The sequence below is a fragment of the Dendrobates tinctorius genome, unplaced genomic scaffold (assembly GCF_039654945.1).
Source record: "Dendrobates tinctorius isolate UK_male_01 unplaced genomic scaffold, ASM3965494v1 ptg000016l, whole genome shotgun sequence".
In the NCBI taxonomy this organism is placed as follows: Eukaryota; Metazoa; Chordata; class Amphibia; order Anura; family Dendrobatidae; genus Dendrobates; species Dendrobates tinctorius.
Genome location: NW_027361684.1, coordinates 64,696,641 through 64,717,010, shown reverse-complemented (window position 1 = coordinate 64,717,010; position 20,370 = coordinate 64,696,641). Strand labels below are relative to the sequence as shown.

Genomic DNA, 20,370 nt, shown 5'->3' with positions numbered 1-20,370 from the left:
AAAAGGTGGGGTGGGGTTGGAAGTAATAAAGTAAGATAGCTTTTACTGTGTTTGAAATAATGTAGAAAGTGCAGAACACAGCATTTTTGCTTTTGGTTTCTGCAACCCTTCATGAGTTCTTCAGGATGTGAGTCACATTGTGTTGTCGTTGAGAAATTCAAGTCTACTCGAAACTGTAAACAAGTTTGAATATATTGCTGTTCAGACAATATTGCCTAATTGTTCGGAAATGAAGGCTAATCTTAGATACAGTACAAAGTTAAATATATCTGTGGATTTGAGGGAGAAGCAATACAATTTAGAAAATTCTGAATCACTCACTACTCATTGTTATAATGGTAATAATATTATCATAGACATATTTATTCTTTTGCAGTTATACATATTCATGCATATCTATCTATCTATAGTTGTGCTTAAAAGTTTACATACCCCGGCAGAATTTTTGTTTTCTTGGCCTTTTTTCAGAGAATATGAGTGATAATATCTAAACTTTTTCTCCATTCATGGTTAATGATTGGGTGAAGGCATTTATTATCAAACTACTGTGTTTTCTCTTTTTAAATCATAATGACAACCCAAAACATCCAAATGACCCTGATAAAAAAGTCACATACCTTATTTCTCAATGCCGTGTATTGCCCCTTCTAACATCAATGACAGCTTGAAGTATTTTGTGGTAGTTGTGAATGAGGTTCTTTATTTTCTCAGATGGAAAAGCTGCCCACTCTTTTTGGCAAAAAGCCTCCAGTTCCTGTAAATTCCTGGGCTGTCTAGCATGAATTTGAGATCTTCCCAGAGTGGCTCAATGATATTGAGGTCAGGAGACTGAGATGGCCACTCCAGAATCTTCACTTTGTTCTGCTGTAGCCAATGACAGGTCAATTTGGCCTTGTGTTTTGGATCGTTGTCATGTCGGAATGTCCAAGTACGTCCCATGCATAGCTTCCGGGCTAATGATTGTAAATTTACTCCAGTATTTGAAGATAACATGTTGCAATCATCTTTCTTTCAACTTTAACCAAGGTTCCTGTGCCTTTGTAGCTCACACATCCCCAAAACATCAGCGATCCTCTTCCATCCTTTACAGTAGGAATTGTGTTCCTTTCATCATAGGCCTTGTTGACCTCTCTCAAAATGTAACGATTATGTTTATGGCCACAAAGTTCAATTTTGCTCTCATCACGCCAAATTACCTTGCTTATCTTGTTCCAGAAGTTTTGAGGATTGTCTCTGTGCTGTTTTACATATTGTAGACGAGATACTTTGTGGCATTTGTGCAGCAATGGCTTTCTTTTGGCGACTCGACCATGCAGCCCTTCTTTCTTCAAGTACCTCCTTAATGTGCATCTTGAAACAGCCACACAGCTAGTTTTTAGAGAGTCCAGTATTTCAGCTGTTTTTTCTTTGCATCCTGAACAATTTTCCTGGCAGCTGTGGGCAATTTTTGTTTTGGTCTACCTGACCGTGGTTTTGTTTTCACAGACCCTCTGATTTTCCATTTGTTAATCACAGTTTGAATGCTGCTGGCTGGCATTATCAATTCCTTGGATATCTTTTTGTATCCCTTTCCTGTTTTATACAGTTCAGCTACCTTTTCTTGTAGATTCATTGACAATTCTTTTGCTTTCCCCATGACTCACCATCCATAAATGTCAATGACTGGATGAAAGATGCAAGAGCCTGTCTGGGTCTCAGAAACTCACTCAGCTTTTATGCACACACACTGATTACAAGCAAACAGGTCATAGGTGACGATGCTACCTTTAGCAGTCATTCTAACCCATTTGTGTCAACTTCTGTGCATGTTAGGGTGGTTTCACATTAGCGCTTTTTAAGCGCACGCACGGCCGGGGGTAGCTCCGCCCAGAGCCGGCTCTCTGCCCGGCGTGCCCGCCCCTTGCTTGTAGCGCCGCCTCCTAGCGCCCAGCAGCGCCTGCGATCGGCGCACCCTATCTTTAGCATAGGGTGCGCAGATCGTGCGCAGGCCGTGCGCTAGTTGTGCTTTGACCTGCGCTGCGCACTTTTGACGGTGCGCCGTGCGCGCCAAAATCAAACTTTTCGGATTTTGGCGCGCACGGCGCACCGTCAAAAGTGCGTCAACTAGCGCACGATATGCTAAAGATAGGGTGCGCCGATCGCAGGCGCCGCTGGGAGCTAGGAGGCGGTGCTACAAGCAAGGGGCGGGCACGCCGGGCAGAGAGCCGGCTCGGGGGCGGAGCTACCCCCGGCCGTGCGTGCGCTTAAAAAGCGCTAATGTGAAACCACCCTTATCAGGACAAAATCACCAGGGTTTGTGAATTTTTGATCAGGGTCATTTGGATGTTTTGGGTTTCATTATGATTTAAAAAGAGAAAACACAGTAGTTTGACAATAAATGGCTTCACCCAACCACTAACCATGAGTGAAGAAAAAGTTTTGATGTTATCATTCATATTCTCCGAAAAAAGGCCAAGAAAGCAAATATTCTGCTGGGTTATGTAAACTTTTGATCAATCTTTTTTCTATCTATCTTTAGCTAACTTTTTTCTATCTATGTATCTATCTATCTATCTATCTATCTATCTACAGTATCTATCTATGTACAAAAGTGAAAGCAGCACAAAATAGAAAATTAGATACATTTAATAGCACATAGTGATGGCTACGTTTTGGTCCACTTGAGGACCTTCCTCAAGTCAATTGAACTGAAACATTGCCATCACTATCGGCTATTACATTCTTCCAATTTTCTATTTTGGAGTGCTGCCTTCATTTATGTATGTATAATGGAGGATTGGTTTATGCCAGGGAGGTTCTGCACCCCTGCCCCCCTTTTTTGGCTTGTGCTGCCTTGATTTTTGCTATTTACAGTATCTATCTATCTACAGTATTAATAAATGCCTCAAGATTGAAATTGTAACATCAATAAGGGAAAGTGGTGGAATTATAGAAATTAGAGGATCCATATGTATGTTAAAGATATGCAAATGATCAAAAAAGGAAGCAAATTTTAAAAACATCTTGATTTTTTCAATAATGAGTATAAGCACCATGTGCAGAAATATACACACTTCCAGGCCTTGACATGCTATCAATAAGGTTATAATAGCTACCTGAGGAATGTTCTGCCACACGGAATGTACATGGGCACCCAGTTCATTACCCCCTTTCCGACATTGAGCGTAATAGTACTCTGATGTCGGACTTCCTCTGTTTGGTGCAGGCTCTGGTCATGGAAGATTGTGTGTGTGTGTGTGTTTGTGTGTGCGTGTGTGTTTGTGTGTGCATGTGAGTGTGTTTCTGATTTGGTCAGGTTTCTGTGTGATTTCAAGTATTTCCACACCAAACTCAACCAGCCATGCTTTTATGCCTCTTGCTTTGTGCAGTCATACTAGAACAGAAAGACACTTTCCACAAAGTTGAAAATATACAGTTGTCCAAATGTCTTGGTATGCTGAAGCATTAAGTTTTCTTATCACTGGAACTAAGGGGCCCAAACCAACCTCATAGTACACTGCTCAAAAAAAATAAAGGGAACACTAAAATACCACATCCTAGACATCTCTGAATGAAATATTCCAGTTGCAATTTTTTTATTCATTGCATAGTGGAATGTATTCAGAATAATAAAACATAACAATTATCAATGTAAATCAAAATGAATACCCCATGGAGGTCTGAATTTGGAATGATACTCAAAATCAAAGTGGAAAAACAAATTACAGGCTGATCCAACTTCAATAGAAATGCCTCATGACAAGGAAAATATGCTCAGTATTGTGTGTGCCTGTATGACATCCCTACTGTACAACGCCTGGGCATGCTCTTGCTGAGGCAGCGGATGGTCTCCTGAGGGATCTCCTCCCAAACCTGGACTAAAGCATCCACCAACTCCTGGACAGTCTGTGGTGCAACGTGACGTTGGTGGATGGAGCGGATTGCAGGCAGAAGATTGCTCTCCACAGCATCTCCAGACTCTGTCACGTCTGTCACATGTGCTCAGTGTGAACCTGCTTTCATCTGTGAAGAGCACAGGGCGCCAGTGGCGAATTTGCCAATCCTGGTGCTCTGTGGCAAATGCCAAGCGTCCTGCATGGTGTTGGGCTGTGAGCACGACCCCCGTCTGTGAACGTCAGGCCCTCAGACCATCCTCATGGAGTCGGTTTCTAACTGTTTATGCAGACCCATGCACATTTGTGGCCTGCTGGAGGTCATTTTGCAGGGCTCTCGCAGTGCTCCTCCTGTTCCTCCTTGCACAAAGGTGGAGGTAACAGTCCTGCTGCTGGGTTGTTGCCCTCCTACGGTCCCTTCCACGTCTCCTGGTGTACTGGCCTGTCTCCTGGTAGTGCTTCCATCCTCTGGGCACTATGCTGACAGACACAGCAAACCTTCTTGCAACAGCTCGCATTGATGTGCCTTCCTGGATGAGCTGCACTACCTGAGCCACTTGTGTGGGTTGTAGAGTCCGTCTCATGCTACCACGACTGTGAAAGCACAACCAACATTCAAAAGTGATGAAAACATGAGCCAGAAAGCATTGGTACTGAGATGTGGTCTGTGGTCCCCACCTGCAGAACCACTCCTTTATTGAGGGTGTCTTGATAAATGCCAATAATTTCCATCTGTTGTCTATTCCATTTGCACAAAAGCATGTGAAATTGATTATCAATCAGTGTTGCTTCCTAAGTGGACATTTGATTTCACAGAAGTTTGATTTACTTGGAGTTATATTCTGTTTAAGTGTTCCCTTTATTTTTTTTAGCAGTGTATTATCTCTCCTCCACCAAATCTTTCAGTTGTCATAGTGCATTCAAGCAGGTAAATATGATTCTACTGGCATTTGCAAAAATCAAATATGTCTACCAGACTATCAAATAGAGAAGCTTGATTCTTCATTGAACAGAAGATATGTCCACTGCTCCAGAGTCCAGTGCTGGCATGCTATGAAGACCTATGCCATAAAGCTGATGGTGCAGTTTTTGTGCTGATGTTGATGCCAGTGGAGATTTGTAACTCTACAGAGTGTGGACTGCTTTGTCAGCAGAATATTGGTGACTTTTATGCACCATGTGCCTCAGCACTTCACGACCCTGCTCTGAAACTTCAGTTCTCTGCCGCTTTGTAGCTGAGTTAATGTCATTCTGCTTTTCAATAGTACCATTCATAGACTGTAAGCTTGCGAGCAGGGCCCTCTTTCCTCTTGGTATTTGTTATAATCTACTGTATGTGATTATTGTTATGCTGTAATGTCTATTGTCTGTACAAATCCCCTCTGAAATGTAAAGTGCTGCGGAATATGTCGGCGCTATAAAAATAAAATGTATTATTATTATTATTACCATTCACTCACAAATGCTTGTGGCATATTAAGAAGGAAAAAAATCATGAACTGACTTGTTACTCCAGTGGAATCTTATATACAGTACCAAAAGCAAATTCAGTAAACTCTTTTGAATAATATACTGTACTAGATTACGGCCCGATGCTATTGCATCAGGAGGATGCGATAGCATCACACCTCTTGCCATGTTAACCCTCAACACACACACTACTCTCACCTTTCACCATCTCCACTCACTCTTTCACTCCACATACGACCCCTTCTCTCACTCCGTCTCTCATACTAACGCCGTCATCGCCGCTGCTCCACGATCCCCGACATCTTCTTCCGCCAGCGCCATCCTGGATCCAGACGTTGTCCACGCCGGCGACATGTTCTTGCGGCGACGCCATCTTGACTATCGCGGGATTTCGCCGATCCAAAATGGCGTCGCCGCAAGAACATGTCGCCGGCGTGGAGGACGTCTGCATCCAGGATGGCGCCGGCGGAAGAAGATGTCGGGGATCGTGGATCAGCGGCGATGACGGCGTGAGTATGAGAGACGGAGTGAGAGAAAGGGTCGTATGTGGAGTGAAAGAGTGAGTGGAGATGGTGAAAGGTGAGAGGAGTGTGTGTGTTGAGGGTTAACATGGAAAGAGGTGTGCGGTGACGTCACCGGTTACAACTGGATGGAAGTTGTTACAACCGGAAGCTGCTTAGGGCATTTATTATTATAGATTATATTAAAGCTTTTTATTATTTCTTTTTTTTGTCATTATAATAATTGTTTATATTATCATACAATAATAATTTATTCGCAGTTATGCTTAAAAAGCCAAATGTGACAATTTCAAATGGGGAATTCAATTCTATCAATATTTCCTGGGAAGCAGAAGAAAGTGCAGAAAAAGGTCATTTTACTGTTTGCTATTATTTGTCCTATCGATATCTGGATAAAGAAAAACAGGTACAGAGTATTTTTATTTTAACTATATTCTTTTTAAATTATTATTTCTTTTTACCTTTGCTTGGAGAGTTTAAAGTCCAGTTAGTTACTTTATAAAATACATCACAGTTATATAATTATATATGACATTGCACATTTCAGACAAAAACTGCATGAACTGCATTACTTGTGATTTGAAAATGGAATATTTTGATCTTGTGCTAATAATTGATTTTTATTTGTTGAAGAAATTGACAACTAACTAATGATGATATGTTTTTGCTAATTATCCAGTGGAAGTGGATAAAAAAAAGGAATGTGCCAACTCACCAATTATTGCAGTCCAGTATGCATGGAAAGCATGATCTGACCATTCATGTAGATATAGATATGTACGTACTGTAGATATAGGAAAAAAATGATTGGGGTATTCCAGTTCCTGATAAAAAAAATCACTTTTATTCCATATTAATGATAATAATAATAATTACATCCAAAATAGTGGGACAGAGAATGACGCATTTCAAACGTATTCCATTATTCAGTGCCCATGCATACTGTATTTTAGAAATTACTCATGTCATGCCTCAGAATTTGATCTGGCAGTCTTGTGTTCTTGTTTGCCTGCGTCTCTCTTCACTGAGCCACTGGAGATCCATTTGCGGCTGGGGGCTGATGACCCTTTGTATTTTTGTACACTTCTTTCTTACAGCAGATGTTTTCCATTTGACCCTTCACTTATCCTATAACTCTGCAGCGGCTTCTATTTAAACCTCACTGCTTTCTCTGTTCCCTGCTGGAGATGGCTTACATTTACCTGGTTTGGTGGTGAAGGAGTAGTTCTTATTTGTGTCAGTTAGTGAGTGTCAACTCTAGGTGTTATCAGCATGGTTTTGATTGTGTGCATATTTCCTTATCCTCTCCCATTTGGTTGGTTGATTCTACTGTTCCCTTGTTTTCTACTTTGTTGTTTCATGTGCATTTTAGTATGATTGCAGTTTCTTTTCATCCTGTCTGTCTGGTTTGTGCTATCCGATTCACGTCAGTCCCATGCCTCCCTGAATGGGGGAGGGAATAGTTTTAGTGTGCATTAAGGAGCATAGTAAGGATGGAGACCCAGGCCTCTCTACCTCCAAGAGTACCCCTGGGACAGGGATAGTGAAGGTCCCAGCTTCAGGGCCAGTTGCAGGACCTCCTCTCCCTTACTTCAGACCAACACATCGTGACATTATCACTAGCCCATTTCATTCCTTGTGTACTGAAAGCCCATCATCAATGTGGTGGACACCCTGACCACGCAGTTGTGGCCATTGTCTTTGGAGGTGGCCAACATAAAGCAGCAACAACAGCATGTGCTAACCTCCACTACGCAGGTTCTGCTAAATCTAAAGTTGCTCTCTGAACCCTAGGTAAATTTGTCGGATTGATTCAATGGGGACCGAAGTTTTCTGTTTTTCTTTCTTCAAGTGAATTATTTTTTCAACACCTTCCTGTTTCATCCGGAAGTGAGAGTCAATGTGTGGGTATTATTCTATCATTGCTCTGTGTAGATCCTGAGGCTTGAGCATTTTCTCTGCCTGAGGATTCTCCAGTTTTTTCTCTGCTTTGGGGCACATTTATGATGACTTCGATAAAGTGGTGGCTGCTGAATCAATGGTCTGCAGGTTGGTTCAGGGAAAAAATAGTGTGGATGAGTACTGCTTTCAGTTCTGATGCTGGTCTGTGGAGACCTCCTGGAATGAGCAGCTCTGCACAGTCAATTTTGCCAAGATCTTTGCAGTCAGATATGGTATATAATGGTTTACAGTCCCTCCTCAATGTCCCTGGATGAGACTATGTCACTGGTAGTGTTGATTTCTATGGATTCTGCCACACTAGGGTGTGGCCCGTCTTAATTGTCTGTGGCCGAATTGGATCTCTGGCAGAGATTTTACGTGCACGGAGAAAAGAATGCACAAGACAAGGTGTATCATGTCAATATGATTCTTCTCCATCTTTAATCCAAGGTGTACAGTTTTTATGACAGAAATTGCGCTATCTCATTGTGTTACATAATGGGTGCATTTCCAAATTACTGTTTACCCCAAATAGCAAATTAGTATTGATCTCATATGATCTCATATGTTCCCATATCGCTACATAATCATTATGTACATAATTATCGTCTTCTAGCCCGATCCACCCTAGTCCACCCTAGTCCACCCAGTATTACATGAAGCCTAGATGGGTTATACAATACAGAAGTAATTCTCAGAAAATCGGAACTATCTTAAAGTTACATGATCCCAATATTCAGCAAAGCGTCTATACAGTGGTACAGTTTTGATTCTTGTATATATTCATATGCCATATATTCTCCCCTTAACAGTCCCTCCTTTGGAAATATGCAAAATCAAAATCCTAATCTCATCGAACCTATCAATCTGTCCTCCCGGCCTACCTATCTCAACAATGCTGGAACCTAACTAACTAATCTTCACAGTATATACGAGACGACCCATCTCTAGTAGATGGACCCCCTCCTAACGGACTTTGCACAGGAGGAAGTCAGATCCTGGACTTTCCCTCGTTGTCTTGCTTCAGGCAGGCATATTCCGGAGGTGGTGCTTGCATGTTTTCATTGGGACATCTTTCATACAGGGGATCTTCAAAATCGGCATGCATAGTCATTACTGTGGTTTCCATGGTCATCGTCATCATTTTCTTAAGGCATGGAGCTATGCAGCATAGAATTAAGGAAAATTTGATCAAAGGACATAAAATAACTATTGCAAACTTAATGGGTCAATAATTGCCTTTATGGCATCCCCAGTGTATTTTATAAACCGTTGTTGATTATTGTATAAATAGTTTATCCGCTTTGCATTCTTATTTACGGGGATGGTGGTTTAAACACAACTATTGTCTCGTTCTTGACTTTGAATTTGTCAAGTGCTCCCTGTGTGCCCCCACTGGTATCTATGCTTCTTAGCCAAAATTTACCTTTTGTGTCACCATTTTCCCTCCCAAGTTTAGTACTTGAGCCTAGTACATATAACCCTTGCTCATTCTCTGAGGGGTTCTCAATGGTGAGGTACAGAACTATGCATCCCTCCTTGGGGCAGTGAGCGGCAGTGACGGGGAGTATTGAATCTGGAAGGCCACTCTGACCCTTAATCCCTTACCTACAATTGACGTAATATTCCGTCCATGTGACCATGGACCTAATTACCATGGATGGAATATTACGTCATGCCCTTTAATGCGACATCGCAACTTAAGTCGCGGTGATAGCATTAAAATGCCGATGCCATCTTACCTCAGGATAGATGGCCTCGGCATCCCGGGCAGTCTCCGCCCTGGCCCGCCCCTCTCTGAGCTGTGATTGGCTGTTCAATTCAGAACAACCAATCACAGCAATTCTCTTTGTTTCAGCCAATCAGATTGGCTGAAACAACAGGAATCTAGGCTAGGATCGAGTACCGATGTACTCGATCCTAGGACCGGTGCCTGGCAATGGCAGGCACTGGAGAAAAGCCCCCAGATTGGCGCGATCGCCGATCTAATCGATCGCGCCAATCGCAGCGCACAGCGGCGCAATATTGCGCCGCTGTGCCCTGCCGGTACCGGCCCGGATCGGTGCTGTAATAGCACTGATCCTAGGCCGGAGCCTAGGACAGGCCCAGCAGGGCATGCAGGAAGTGGTTGGCGCGATCGATTAGATCGGCGATCGCGCCAGCCACAGGGCACAGCTGCGGTCACTATGTGACCGCTCTGTGCCCTGCTGATGGCCTGGCCATGACCTGCCTAGGAATCGGAGCTGTGAGCTCCGATCCTAGGCAGTTACCATGGTCACCAGGCAGATCAGGGATTGGTGGGATCGATGTAATCATTCGATCCCACCAATGACAGGTCACAGCAGCGATGTGACCGCTCTGTGACCTGCCCCTGACCTGCCTCTGACCTGTCTAACCTGTCTGCAGGGGTCCTCACTCTAGCTGAGGATTCCTGCAGAGAGGTCGGATGCAGCAAGAGCTCCTGTGCTGGGTATTGTGGTGCCACAGCTTGTAGCATCACAATCCCTGCAGAAGAAAGAAGAAGAAGAAAGAAAACTACAACTGTAAGTGTTAATTGATCCCTGATCCCCTGCCCAATCTATCTTCACCCCCCCACCTATCTTCATCCCCCCCATCCCCCGTCCACCCCCCTTTTACCCCCCCCTCACCCCCCTTTTACCCCCTCCACCCCCCCTTTTGCGCCGCCTCCGTGTGCAGCCGCCAAGCGTTGATCGGTGACGCAATTCACCGATCAACACTTGTGCTCGCTTTTTTTTACTCCGCACACACATCCCGTTTTTCATTCCCCTCCCTTGTGCCACCTAACTACAACCCTAACTGACCCATGCCCAATCTTTCTTCATCCACCCCAATCCCCCCATCCCCCTTCCCCCTATTTTTACCCCCCTCCACCCCACTTTTGCGCCACCTCCATGCGCAGCCGCCGAGCGTTGATTGGTGACGCAGTTCACCGATCAACACTCGTGCTCGCTTTTTTTTCCCCCGCACACACATCCCGTTTTTCAATTTTTTTTCTCCCCCCTTGTGCCACCTAACTACAACCCTAACTGACCCCTGCCCAATCTTTCTTCATCCACCCCAATCCCCCCATCCCCCTTCCCCCTATTTTTACCCCCCTCCACCCCACTTTTGCGCCACCTCCGTGCGCAGCCACCGAGCATTGATCGGTGACGCAGTTCACCGACAACACTCGTGCTCGCTTTTTTTCCTTCGCACACACATCCCGTTTTTCATTTTTTTCTCCCCCCTTGTGCCACTTAACTACAACCCTAACTGACCCCTGCCCAATCTCTCTTCATCCACCCCAATTTCCCATCCCCCACCCCCCTCCACCCCACTTTTGCGCCACCTGCCTGCCGTTTTTAATTTTTTTTCCCCTTTTTGTGCCATCTAACTACAACCCTAACTGTTGATCCCTGTCCGATCTCTATTCATCCACCCCAATCCCCCAGCCCCCTCTTTTTACCCCCCTTTGTGCCGTTTCCGTGTGCACATTTAGCAACCGCTGAATTTTGATAAGTGACGCAATTCACTTATAAAAGTTCGTGCCGGCTGTTTTCCATTTTTCTTTTTCACCTCCCCCCCCCTTTGAGCCACCCCTGTGCACACATCCAGCAGCCACTAAATTTTGGTAAGTGACGCCGTTCACTTACCATATCTAGGTCCTGCTGTTTTAGACTTTTTTTTCCACATTTCCTTTTAGCTTTTTCTTACAGGATAGTGTGCACCAATCACTAGCCCCCACCACATATACAGTTATAAATAAAGTACACCCAAGCACCATATTTACACAAAAAAATGTCCTGCCCATCACGTTCCTCCCAACAGCGCTATTCAATGGAGGAGGCATATTCTTACCTTGCCTCCGACACTGATAGCGAGGATGACGATCCGACTTTTCTTTATTTTTCAGATTCTTCATCCTCTTCTTCTTCCTCTTCCCCCTCCTCATCTTCCTCCTCGGGTCCTGCGGAACCGCCACGCAGACGCTCCAGGACAGAAGATGAGGCAGCGCCCACCATGCCCGCAGCTGATTCAGCAAACCCTGTGTGGACCTCGCCCCCCGAAAATTATGAGCCACTGATTCCTTATTTTGTGGCAGAATCAGGAATCAAGTTTGACACCACCGGCCTCACAGAAATTGACTTTTTCAAAGTCTTTTTCTCTGAGGATTTTGTTAACCACATGGTGGAGCAAACTAATTTGTACGCTCGGCAATTTTTGGAGCAAAACCCGCTTTCATCCTATACTAACTGGTCTCCTGTGGATGCAGTTGAAATGACGAAGTTTTGGGGCCTGGTCCTCCACATGGGTATCCTGAAGAAGCCTGAAATTTCGCAATATTGGAGTGTTGATATTTTATACAACACTCCAGTGTTCCGAATAGTCATGGTCCGGGCGCGTTTTCAGGCCATCCTCAAGTTCCTGCATTATAACGATAATGCACAGTGTCTCGCATGAGATGACCCCAACTTTGACCGTCTGTTCAAAGTTCGGCCGGTCATCGAACACTTCAAGAAAAAGTTTGCTGAAGTGTACGTGCTCCAAAGGAACATCTGCGTGGACGAGTCCTTGGTCCATTTTAAGGGCAGGCTCAGATTCCGTCAATACCTGCCCAGTAAGAGGGCCAGGTACGGAATCAAACTCTATAAGCTGTGTGAGAGTACCTCAGGGTACACCCACAGGTTTAGAGTGTACGAAGGAAAGGACACCAGGATTGAACCCCCTGAGTGTCCTCCTGACCTGGGAGTGAGTGGGAAAATTGTGTGGGATTTGGTGCACCCACTGCTGGATAAAGGTTATCACCTCTACACTGATAACTTTTATACCAGTGTCCCACTCTACAAAGCCCTCTTTGCGCGAGGTACCGCAGCTTGCGGTACTGTCCGCAAAAATCAGAGAGGCCTCCCGAAGACGCTACTTGGGCAGATGCTCCGAAAAGGTGAGAGCAGGGCCCAATGTAGCGACCACCTGCTGGTGGTCAAGTACAAGGACAAGAGGGATGTCTTTCTCTTGACCACCATACACGGTGATGGCAGCGCCCTCAGCACTGTACGGGGTACCTCGGCACAGGTCAGCAAACCTGAATGTGTGCTGGGGTACAATAAAAACATGGGGGGCGTTGATCGCTCCGATCAATACCTCCAACCGTACAATGCTTTGAGAAAGGCCAAGGCGTGGTACAAAAAGCTGGTCGTGCACATCGTCCAATTGGCAATGCTCAACGCATTCCTATTGTCACAATGTGCATGCCCCAGCGATACGTCGTACCTTTAGTTTCAGGAGGTAGTGGTTAAGGCCCTGATGTTTGGCACTCTGGAAGGAGCGGGCCCCAGAACTTCCGGAACTGAAGGTGCTCGTATTGTACCAGGTCAGCATTTCCCGGGGGAGGTCCCGCAAACTGGAAAAAGAGGTAAATCGCAAAAAAGGTGCCGAGTGTGTTACAAAAACGGAATACGCAAGGACACCATTTATCAATGCGACACCTGCCCCGAAAAACCTGGCCTGTGTATGAAGGATTGCTTCAAATTGTACCACACCTCAATGCACTAATAAATTTCGTTACCGGAAACATTAGATTAGTTGGGGCACATCTAGATAAGTTCCTTGGGGGTCTAGTTTCCAAATCAATGTCACTTGTGGTTTTTTTTTACTGTTTAGGCACATCAGGGGCTCTGCAAATGGAAAATGACGCCCGCAGACCATTCCATCTAAGTCTGCATTTCAAAACGTCACTCCCTTCCGACCCTGCCGTGTGCCTAAACAGTTTTTTCCCACATATGGGGTACCAGCGTACTCAGGACAAATTGGACAACAACTTTTGGGGTCCAATTTCTCCTGTTACGCTTGGGAAAATTGAAAATTGGGGACTAAACGATCATTTTTGTGGGCACAAAATAGGATTTTTTATTTTCACGCCTGGGCAGTATAAACTTTAGTGAAACACTTGGGGGTTCAAAGTTCTCACCACATATCTAGATAAGTTCCTTAGGGGGTCTAGTTTCCAAAATGGGGTCACTTGTGGGGGGTTTCTACTGTTTAACCACATCAGGGGCTCTGCAAACAGAACATGACGCCCGAAGACCATTCCATCAAAGTCTGCATTCCAAAGCGTCACTTCTTCCCTTCTGAGCCCCGACGTGTGCCCAAACAGTAGTTTTCCCCCACATATGGGGCACCAGCGTACTCAGGACAAATTGGAAAACAACTTTTGGGGTCCAATTTCTCCTGTTATGCTTGGGAAAATTAAAAATTGGGGACTAAACAATCATTTTTGTGGGCACAAAATAGGATTTTTTATTTTCATGCCTGGGCAGTATAAACTTTAGTGAAACACTTGGGGGTTCAAAGTTCTCACCACATATCTAGATAAGTTTCTTAGGGGGTCTAGTTTCCAAAATGGGGTCACTTGTGGGGGGTTTCTACTGTTTAACCACATCAGGGGCTCTGCAAACGGAACATGACGCCCGCAGACCATTCCATCAAAGTCTGCATTCCAAAGCGTCACTTCTTCCCTTCTGAGCCCCAACGTGTGCCCAAACAGTAGTTTTCCCCCATATATGGGGTACCAGCGTATTCAGGACAAATTGGAAAACAACTTTTGGGGTCCAATTTCTCCTGTTACGCTTGGGAAAATTAAAAATTGGGGACTAAACGATCATTTTTGTGGGCACAAAATAGGATTTATTATTTTCACGCCTGGGCAGTATTAACTTTAGTGAAACACTTGGGGGTTCAAAGTTCTCACCACATATCTAGATAAGTTCCTTAGGGAGTCTAGTTTCCAAAATGGGGTCACTTGTGGGGGGTTTCCACTGTTTGGGCACATTGGGGGTTCGTCAAACGCAACATGGCGTCCAATCTCAATTCCAGCCAATTTTAGGTTGAAAAAGTCAAGCGGCGCTGCTTCCCTTCCGAGCCCTGCCGTGCGCCCAAACAGTGGTCCCCCCCACATATAGAGTATCAGCGTACTCAGGACAAATTGGACAACAACTATTGGGGTCCAATTTCTCCTGCTACCTTTGGGAATATAAAAAATTGGGGACTAAACGATCATGTTTGTGGAAAAAATATGATTTTTTATTTTCACACCCGGGCGTTATAAACTCCTGTGAAGCCCTAGGGGGTTCAAGGTGCTCACCACACATCTAGATAAGTTCCTTAGGGGGTCTAGTTTCCAAAATGGGGTCACTTGTGGGGGGTTTCCACTGTTTGGGCACATTGGGGGCTCGTCAAACGCAACATGGCGTCCAATCTCAATTCCAGCCAATTTTAGGTTGAAAAAGTCAAGCGGCGCTGCCTCCCTTCCGAGCCCTGCCGTGCGCCCAAACAGTGGTCCCCCCCACATATAGAGTATCATCGTACTCAGGACAAATTGAACAACAACTTTTGGGGTCCAATTTCTCCTGCTACCTTTGAGAATATAAAAAATTGGGGACTAAACGATCATGTTTGTGGAAAAAATATGATTTTTTATTTTCACGCCCGGGCGTTATAAACTCCTGTGAAGACCTAGGGGGTTCAAGGTGCTCACCACACATCTAGATAAGTTCCTTAGGGGGTCTAGTTTCCAAAATGGGGTCACTTGTGGGGGGTTTCCACTGTTTGGGCACATTGGGGGCTCGTCAAACGCAACATGGCGTCCAATCTCAATTCCAGCCAATTTTAGGTTGAAAAAGTCAAGCGGCGCTGCCTCCCTTCCGAGCCCTGCCGTGGGCCCAAACAGTGGTCCTCCCCACATATAGAATATCAGCATACTCAGGACAAATTGGACAACAACTTTTGAGGTCCAATTTCTCCTGCTACCTTTGGGAAAATAAAAAATTGGGGACTAAACGATCATGTTTGTGGAAAAAATATGATTTTTTATTTTCACGCCCGGGCGTTATAAACTCCTGTGAAGCCCCAGGGGGTTCAAGGTGCTCACCACACATCTAGATAAGTTCCTTAGGGGGTCTAGTTTCCAAAATGGGGTCACTTGTTGGGGGGGTTTACACTGTTTGGGCACATTAGGGGCTCGTCAAACGCAACATGGCGTCCAATCTCAATTCCAGCCAATTTTAGGTTGAAAAAGTCAAGCGGCGCTGCTTCCCTTCCGAGCCCTGCCGTGCGCCCAAACAGTGGTCCCCCCCACATATAGAGTATCAGCCTACTCAGGACAAATTGGACAACAACTTTTGGGGTCCAATTTCTCCTGCTACCTTTGGGAAAATAAAAAATTGGGGACTAAACGATCACGTTTGTGGAAAAAATATGATTTTTTATTTTCACGCCCGGGCGTTATAAACTCCTGTGAAGCCCCAGGGGGTTCAAGGTGCTCACCACACATCTAGATAAGTTCCTTAGGGGGTCTAGTTTCCAAAATGGGGTCACTTGTTGGGGGGGTTTACACTGTTTGGGCACATTAGGGGCTCGTCAAACGCAACATGGCGTCCAATCTCAATTCCAGCCAATTTTAGGTTGAAAAAGTCAAGCGGCGCTGCTTCCCTTCCGAGCCCTGCCGTGCGCCCAAACAGTGGTCCCCCCCACATATAGAGTATCAGCCTACTCAGGACAAATTGGACAACAACTTTTGGGGTCCAATTTCTCCTGCTACCTTTGGGAAAATAAAAAATTGGGGACTAAACGATCTTGTTTGTGGAAAAAATATGATTTTTTATTTTCATGCCGGGGCGTTATAAACTCCTGTGAAGCCCGAGGGGGTTCAAGGTGCTCACCACACATCTAGATAAGTTTCTTAGGGGATCTAGTTTCCAAAATGGGGTCACTTGTGGGGGGTTTCCACTGTTTGTGCACATTAGGGGCTCGTCAAACGCAACATGGCGTCCAATCTCAATTCCAGCCAATTTTAGGTTGAAAAAGTCAAGCTGCGCTGCTTCTCTTCCGAGCCCTGCCGTGCGCCCAAACAGTGGTCCCCCCCCCACATATAGGGTATCAGCGTACTCAGGACAAATTGGACAACAACTTTTGTGGTCCAATTTCTCCTGTTACCCTTGGGAAAATTAAAAAATTGTTGCTAACAGATCATTTTTGTGACTAAAAAGTTAAATGTTATTTTTTTCCTTCCATGTTGCTTCTGCTCCTGTGAAGCACTTGAATGGTTAATAATCTTCTAGAATGTAGTTTTGAGTAGCTTGAGGAGTGAAGTTTTTAGAATGGTGTCACTTTTGGGTATTTTTTGCCATATAGACCCCTCAAAGTGACTTCAAATGTGAGGTGGTCCCTAAAAAAAATGGTTTTGTAAATTTTGTTGTAAAAATGAGAAATCGCTGGTCAACTTTTAACCCTTATAACTTCCTAACAAAAAAAAATTTTGTTTCCAAACTTGTGCTGATGTAAAGTAGACATGTGGGAAATGTTATTTATTAACTATTTTCTGTCATGTTACTCTCTGGTTTAAGGTCATAAAAATTCAAAGTTTGAAAATCGCAAAATATTCTAAATTTTCGCCATATTTCCATTTTTTTCATAAATAAACGCAAGTTATAGCGAAGAAATTTTATCACTAAAGTGAAGTACAATATGTCACGAGAAAATGTCAGAATCGCCTAGATCCGTTGAAGCGTTCCAGAGTTATGACCTCATAAAGGGACAGTGGTCAGAATTGTAAAAATTGGCCCGGTAGTTAACGTGCAAACCACTCTTGGTAGTGAAGGGGTTAAAATGGGCTTTGGACAGGGTCATGCGACTTAATAGGCTTATTCCCCATTTGTCCCTTCGCTGTAGGGCCTGGGCTGGTTGATGTCTCCAGTCACTTTCACCAGTGTGCCACCCAACAAAAGACTAATTCTCCCAGTTTGAACCTTCCCCTATTTCAGCAGTAGTGACACAGATGAATTGGGTATTTAACCAGATGTCAAACTGTGCCATGGGGCCTGGACATTCTTATTGTGAGACAGTAGTCAAATTGATATGGTACTCCTGGGGTGGAGACATTATACCAGAATGTCAGTATACCCTTCTCATGAGTGACTACCCCTTGGTGACTGACTACCCCTTGAGCTAGGAAAAGGATAAGTGCCAGATGGATGAAGAGTGGCAGCCGCTACTGGACTCTGGATCCGTCATCTCCTTGCAGTGGGAAGCGAGGACCCATGGACTGCTGCGATAGTTGACAGGACTTGGAACAGGCTGTCATCTCTAGGTTCAAGGGTACATCTGTTGAACCTCTTGGTGATGAGGACTCAGTCACCGGGCAGGATCTGGTGGGCTCCTATGTCCTCAGGATCTGGGATGGATGAAAAGACTCAAAAATGCATTTTAGTCACATGTTTTTAAAGTCTACATATAGGCAATTATAAAGAACAAAATATAATCCTAAACTGTGAATATTTACAAGTAGGATCTTATAGGGCTGAGTTTTGTTGGACCTGCTATTATGTGTGTGTATTTGAGCGTGTGTGTGACCCAAGGGAAAGACTAAACTCTTATGCTATGACTCCCCTGTTTCCTGTATAGCATCAAGTATGTAGAGTTTTGTTTGAGGCCTTAAATTTCCCTTGTTCATCCTTAGGCGTATTTCATCCTGTATAACTTCATCTTAGGTCCATTTCTTCTTTTCTTCCTTGGATACTTGTTTCTGGAGTGTCAGAACGTTGTTTTCCAGGGTTATCCCTTTTCCTCTGTTTCCGTGTCAACCGGTATTACTGCTGCTCCTTTTGCTGTTACTTCAGCTAGTCTGTTGCCCACTGCTTCCCCCTTGAAGTGTCTCCAGTGTGTGTGCTTTTAATTTACCACCGCAACTCTTCCTGGCATCAACAAGGACTCCATTAATTCTTGTATGACTTTGTGGTGTCTGATCGGTGTTCCGTTAGCCGTGATGAAGTCTCTTTCCCTCCAGATTGATCTTGACAGCTTCATGTTGAGTGGACCTCTCGTATGCTTCTGTCAAGGCCTGCGGTCCTGCCTTTGGGTGTAGGCAGTGGTTTTGCTGGCAGCAAGTTACTTCTGTGGCTACTGCTATACCAGTGTGCGAATGGCCTTCTTGGTCTGCATACCTTGGTCTATCCACAAAGAGCATCAGGTCAGGATCTTCCAGGTGTTCTCTTGCCTCATGACAGCAAGACAATCGCGTTCAGCCATTTCAGAGTCGACTACCTCTTCCACTAATGTGTCAGAGATGTGGTTTTCATCCTCCATCTTCCTCCCCCCTTTGGCAGAGGTAGAAGAGTAGCTGGATTATGGATAGCACATCTGGAGATGGTGACGTTGTCCGGGAGCAGATTAGGGCATTGCAGACAGGTGCTTTGGGCCAGGATCATCAACTGGTGACCCATAAAAATATCAGAAGCTTTGTCCAGCACAGGTGGGTTGCAAACACAGTTCTCATGCAGGTTTGGACTTCACGAGCCACTTGGTCAAGTCTTGGAGAGGAGACGCCAGGAGGGCATTGTCTTCCTCCATGAAGCTGTGTTAGGACTCCATTTACATGGTCAGGCTTCTTCATGACAAACAGACAAAACAGTTCAGTATAGCCTTAGAGCTGCGAAAATGTGATTGCAATTTAGCATATAAAACCCATTGATGCCTTCTTTGGTTAACCTTAAAATAGTTATAAAAAGGTTGCATGTGTAGAAGAGCAGTATTGTCTTGGCTGTCTTCAGTCAGGGTCAGAGGTCATCCATATGTATTGTAAAAAAAAAGTGACTGTGGGATGTATCCTCTTCCAGGGCTCCAGGACTGTGGTCATGGCTCGGGTCAACATAGAGAGGCCATCCTGTGCCCCTTGAGGCATCATAGTCCAAATATATTGCTGGCACCATATGTAAAAACAAACAGGTACTGGCTTGCAGCATGTAGAAATAAACTGAAGAAAGCATTGGCCAGGTCAATCACCGTGAACCATAGAAAAATAAATAGAATTGATAAAAACAGAGTGTGTGGGTTTCGCACCATAGATGTATTCAGTACTATAACTTCATTGACAGCACACAAGTCATGTATCATGTATAACTTGATAAAAATAATTACAAATTATGAAACGGAGGGTGAATATTGCAATTTCCTTGGCAGCAAAGCTACTGGCCTCGGCCCCACCTTTACAAACTGGATTTTCAGCCTGCCAATATTGAGTCTGGGATCAGTGCCATTAGTTCAACGCTCACATGATCTACAGATGTGTCCTGTAAAAAAGAAAAGACTACATACTTCTTCAGCAAGTAGATCAATATCCCTGATTACTCTTCTGATTGCATCGGGACCCACCAGGAATTTGAGAGGAGTATCCTCAATCTCTGTCTGGGTGAGAGATGTTGTTTCTCTATTGTATTTTTGTGGGGGGGGGCGAGCTGTAAGAGTATACGTACTTTCATGGGTTGTGGAATCAGTATGCCAATACCCTATTAAAATCTGGAGCTCGATGTTGGTGGGTGTCAAGCTTCTTCCAACTGGGAACTAATTTGCATTTCAAATCTGAGATCCAGAAACTTTTTATTACATCGGTGGAAGAAACTATCCACAGGTTCTCCTTTTCCCTGCATGACATCCTGGAGAATGGGGGTCTGGCAAGCTGCTTACTAGAGTATCTCTCTCCTGGTATTTCCAGGAGTCCTTGTGTGGAGTAGATT

General features: G+C 44.6%; 1 protein-coding gene across 1 annotated transcript in view; it reads left to right on the top strand.

Moving 5' to 3' along the window:
• Nucleotides 1–20,370, top strand: part of LOC141080593 (interleukin-5 receptor subunit alpha-like) — a 123,670-nt gene that overhangs the window by 34,369 nt on the left and 68,931 nt on the right. The window contains exon 3 of the mRNA XM_073565920.1: nucleotides 6,124–6,269. Coding sequence (XP_073422021.1) covers nucleotides 6,124–6,269 — 146 coding nt within the window. The remainder of the gene's footprint in view (nucleotides 1–6,123; nucleotides 6,270–20,370) is intronic.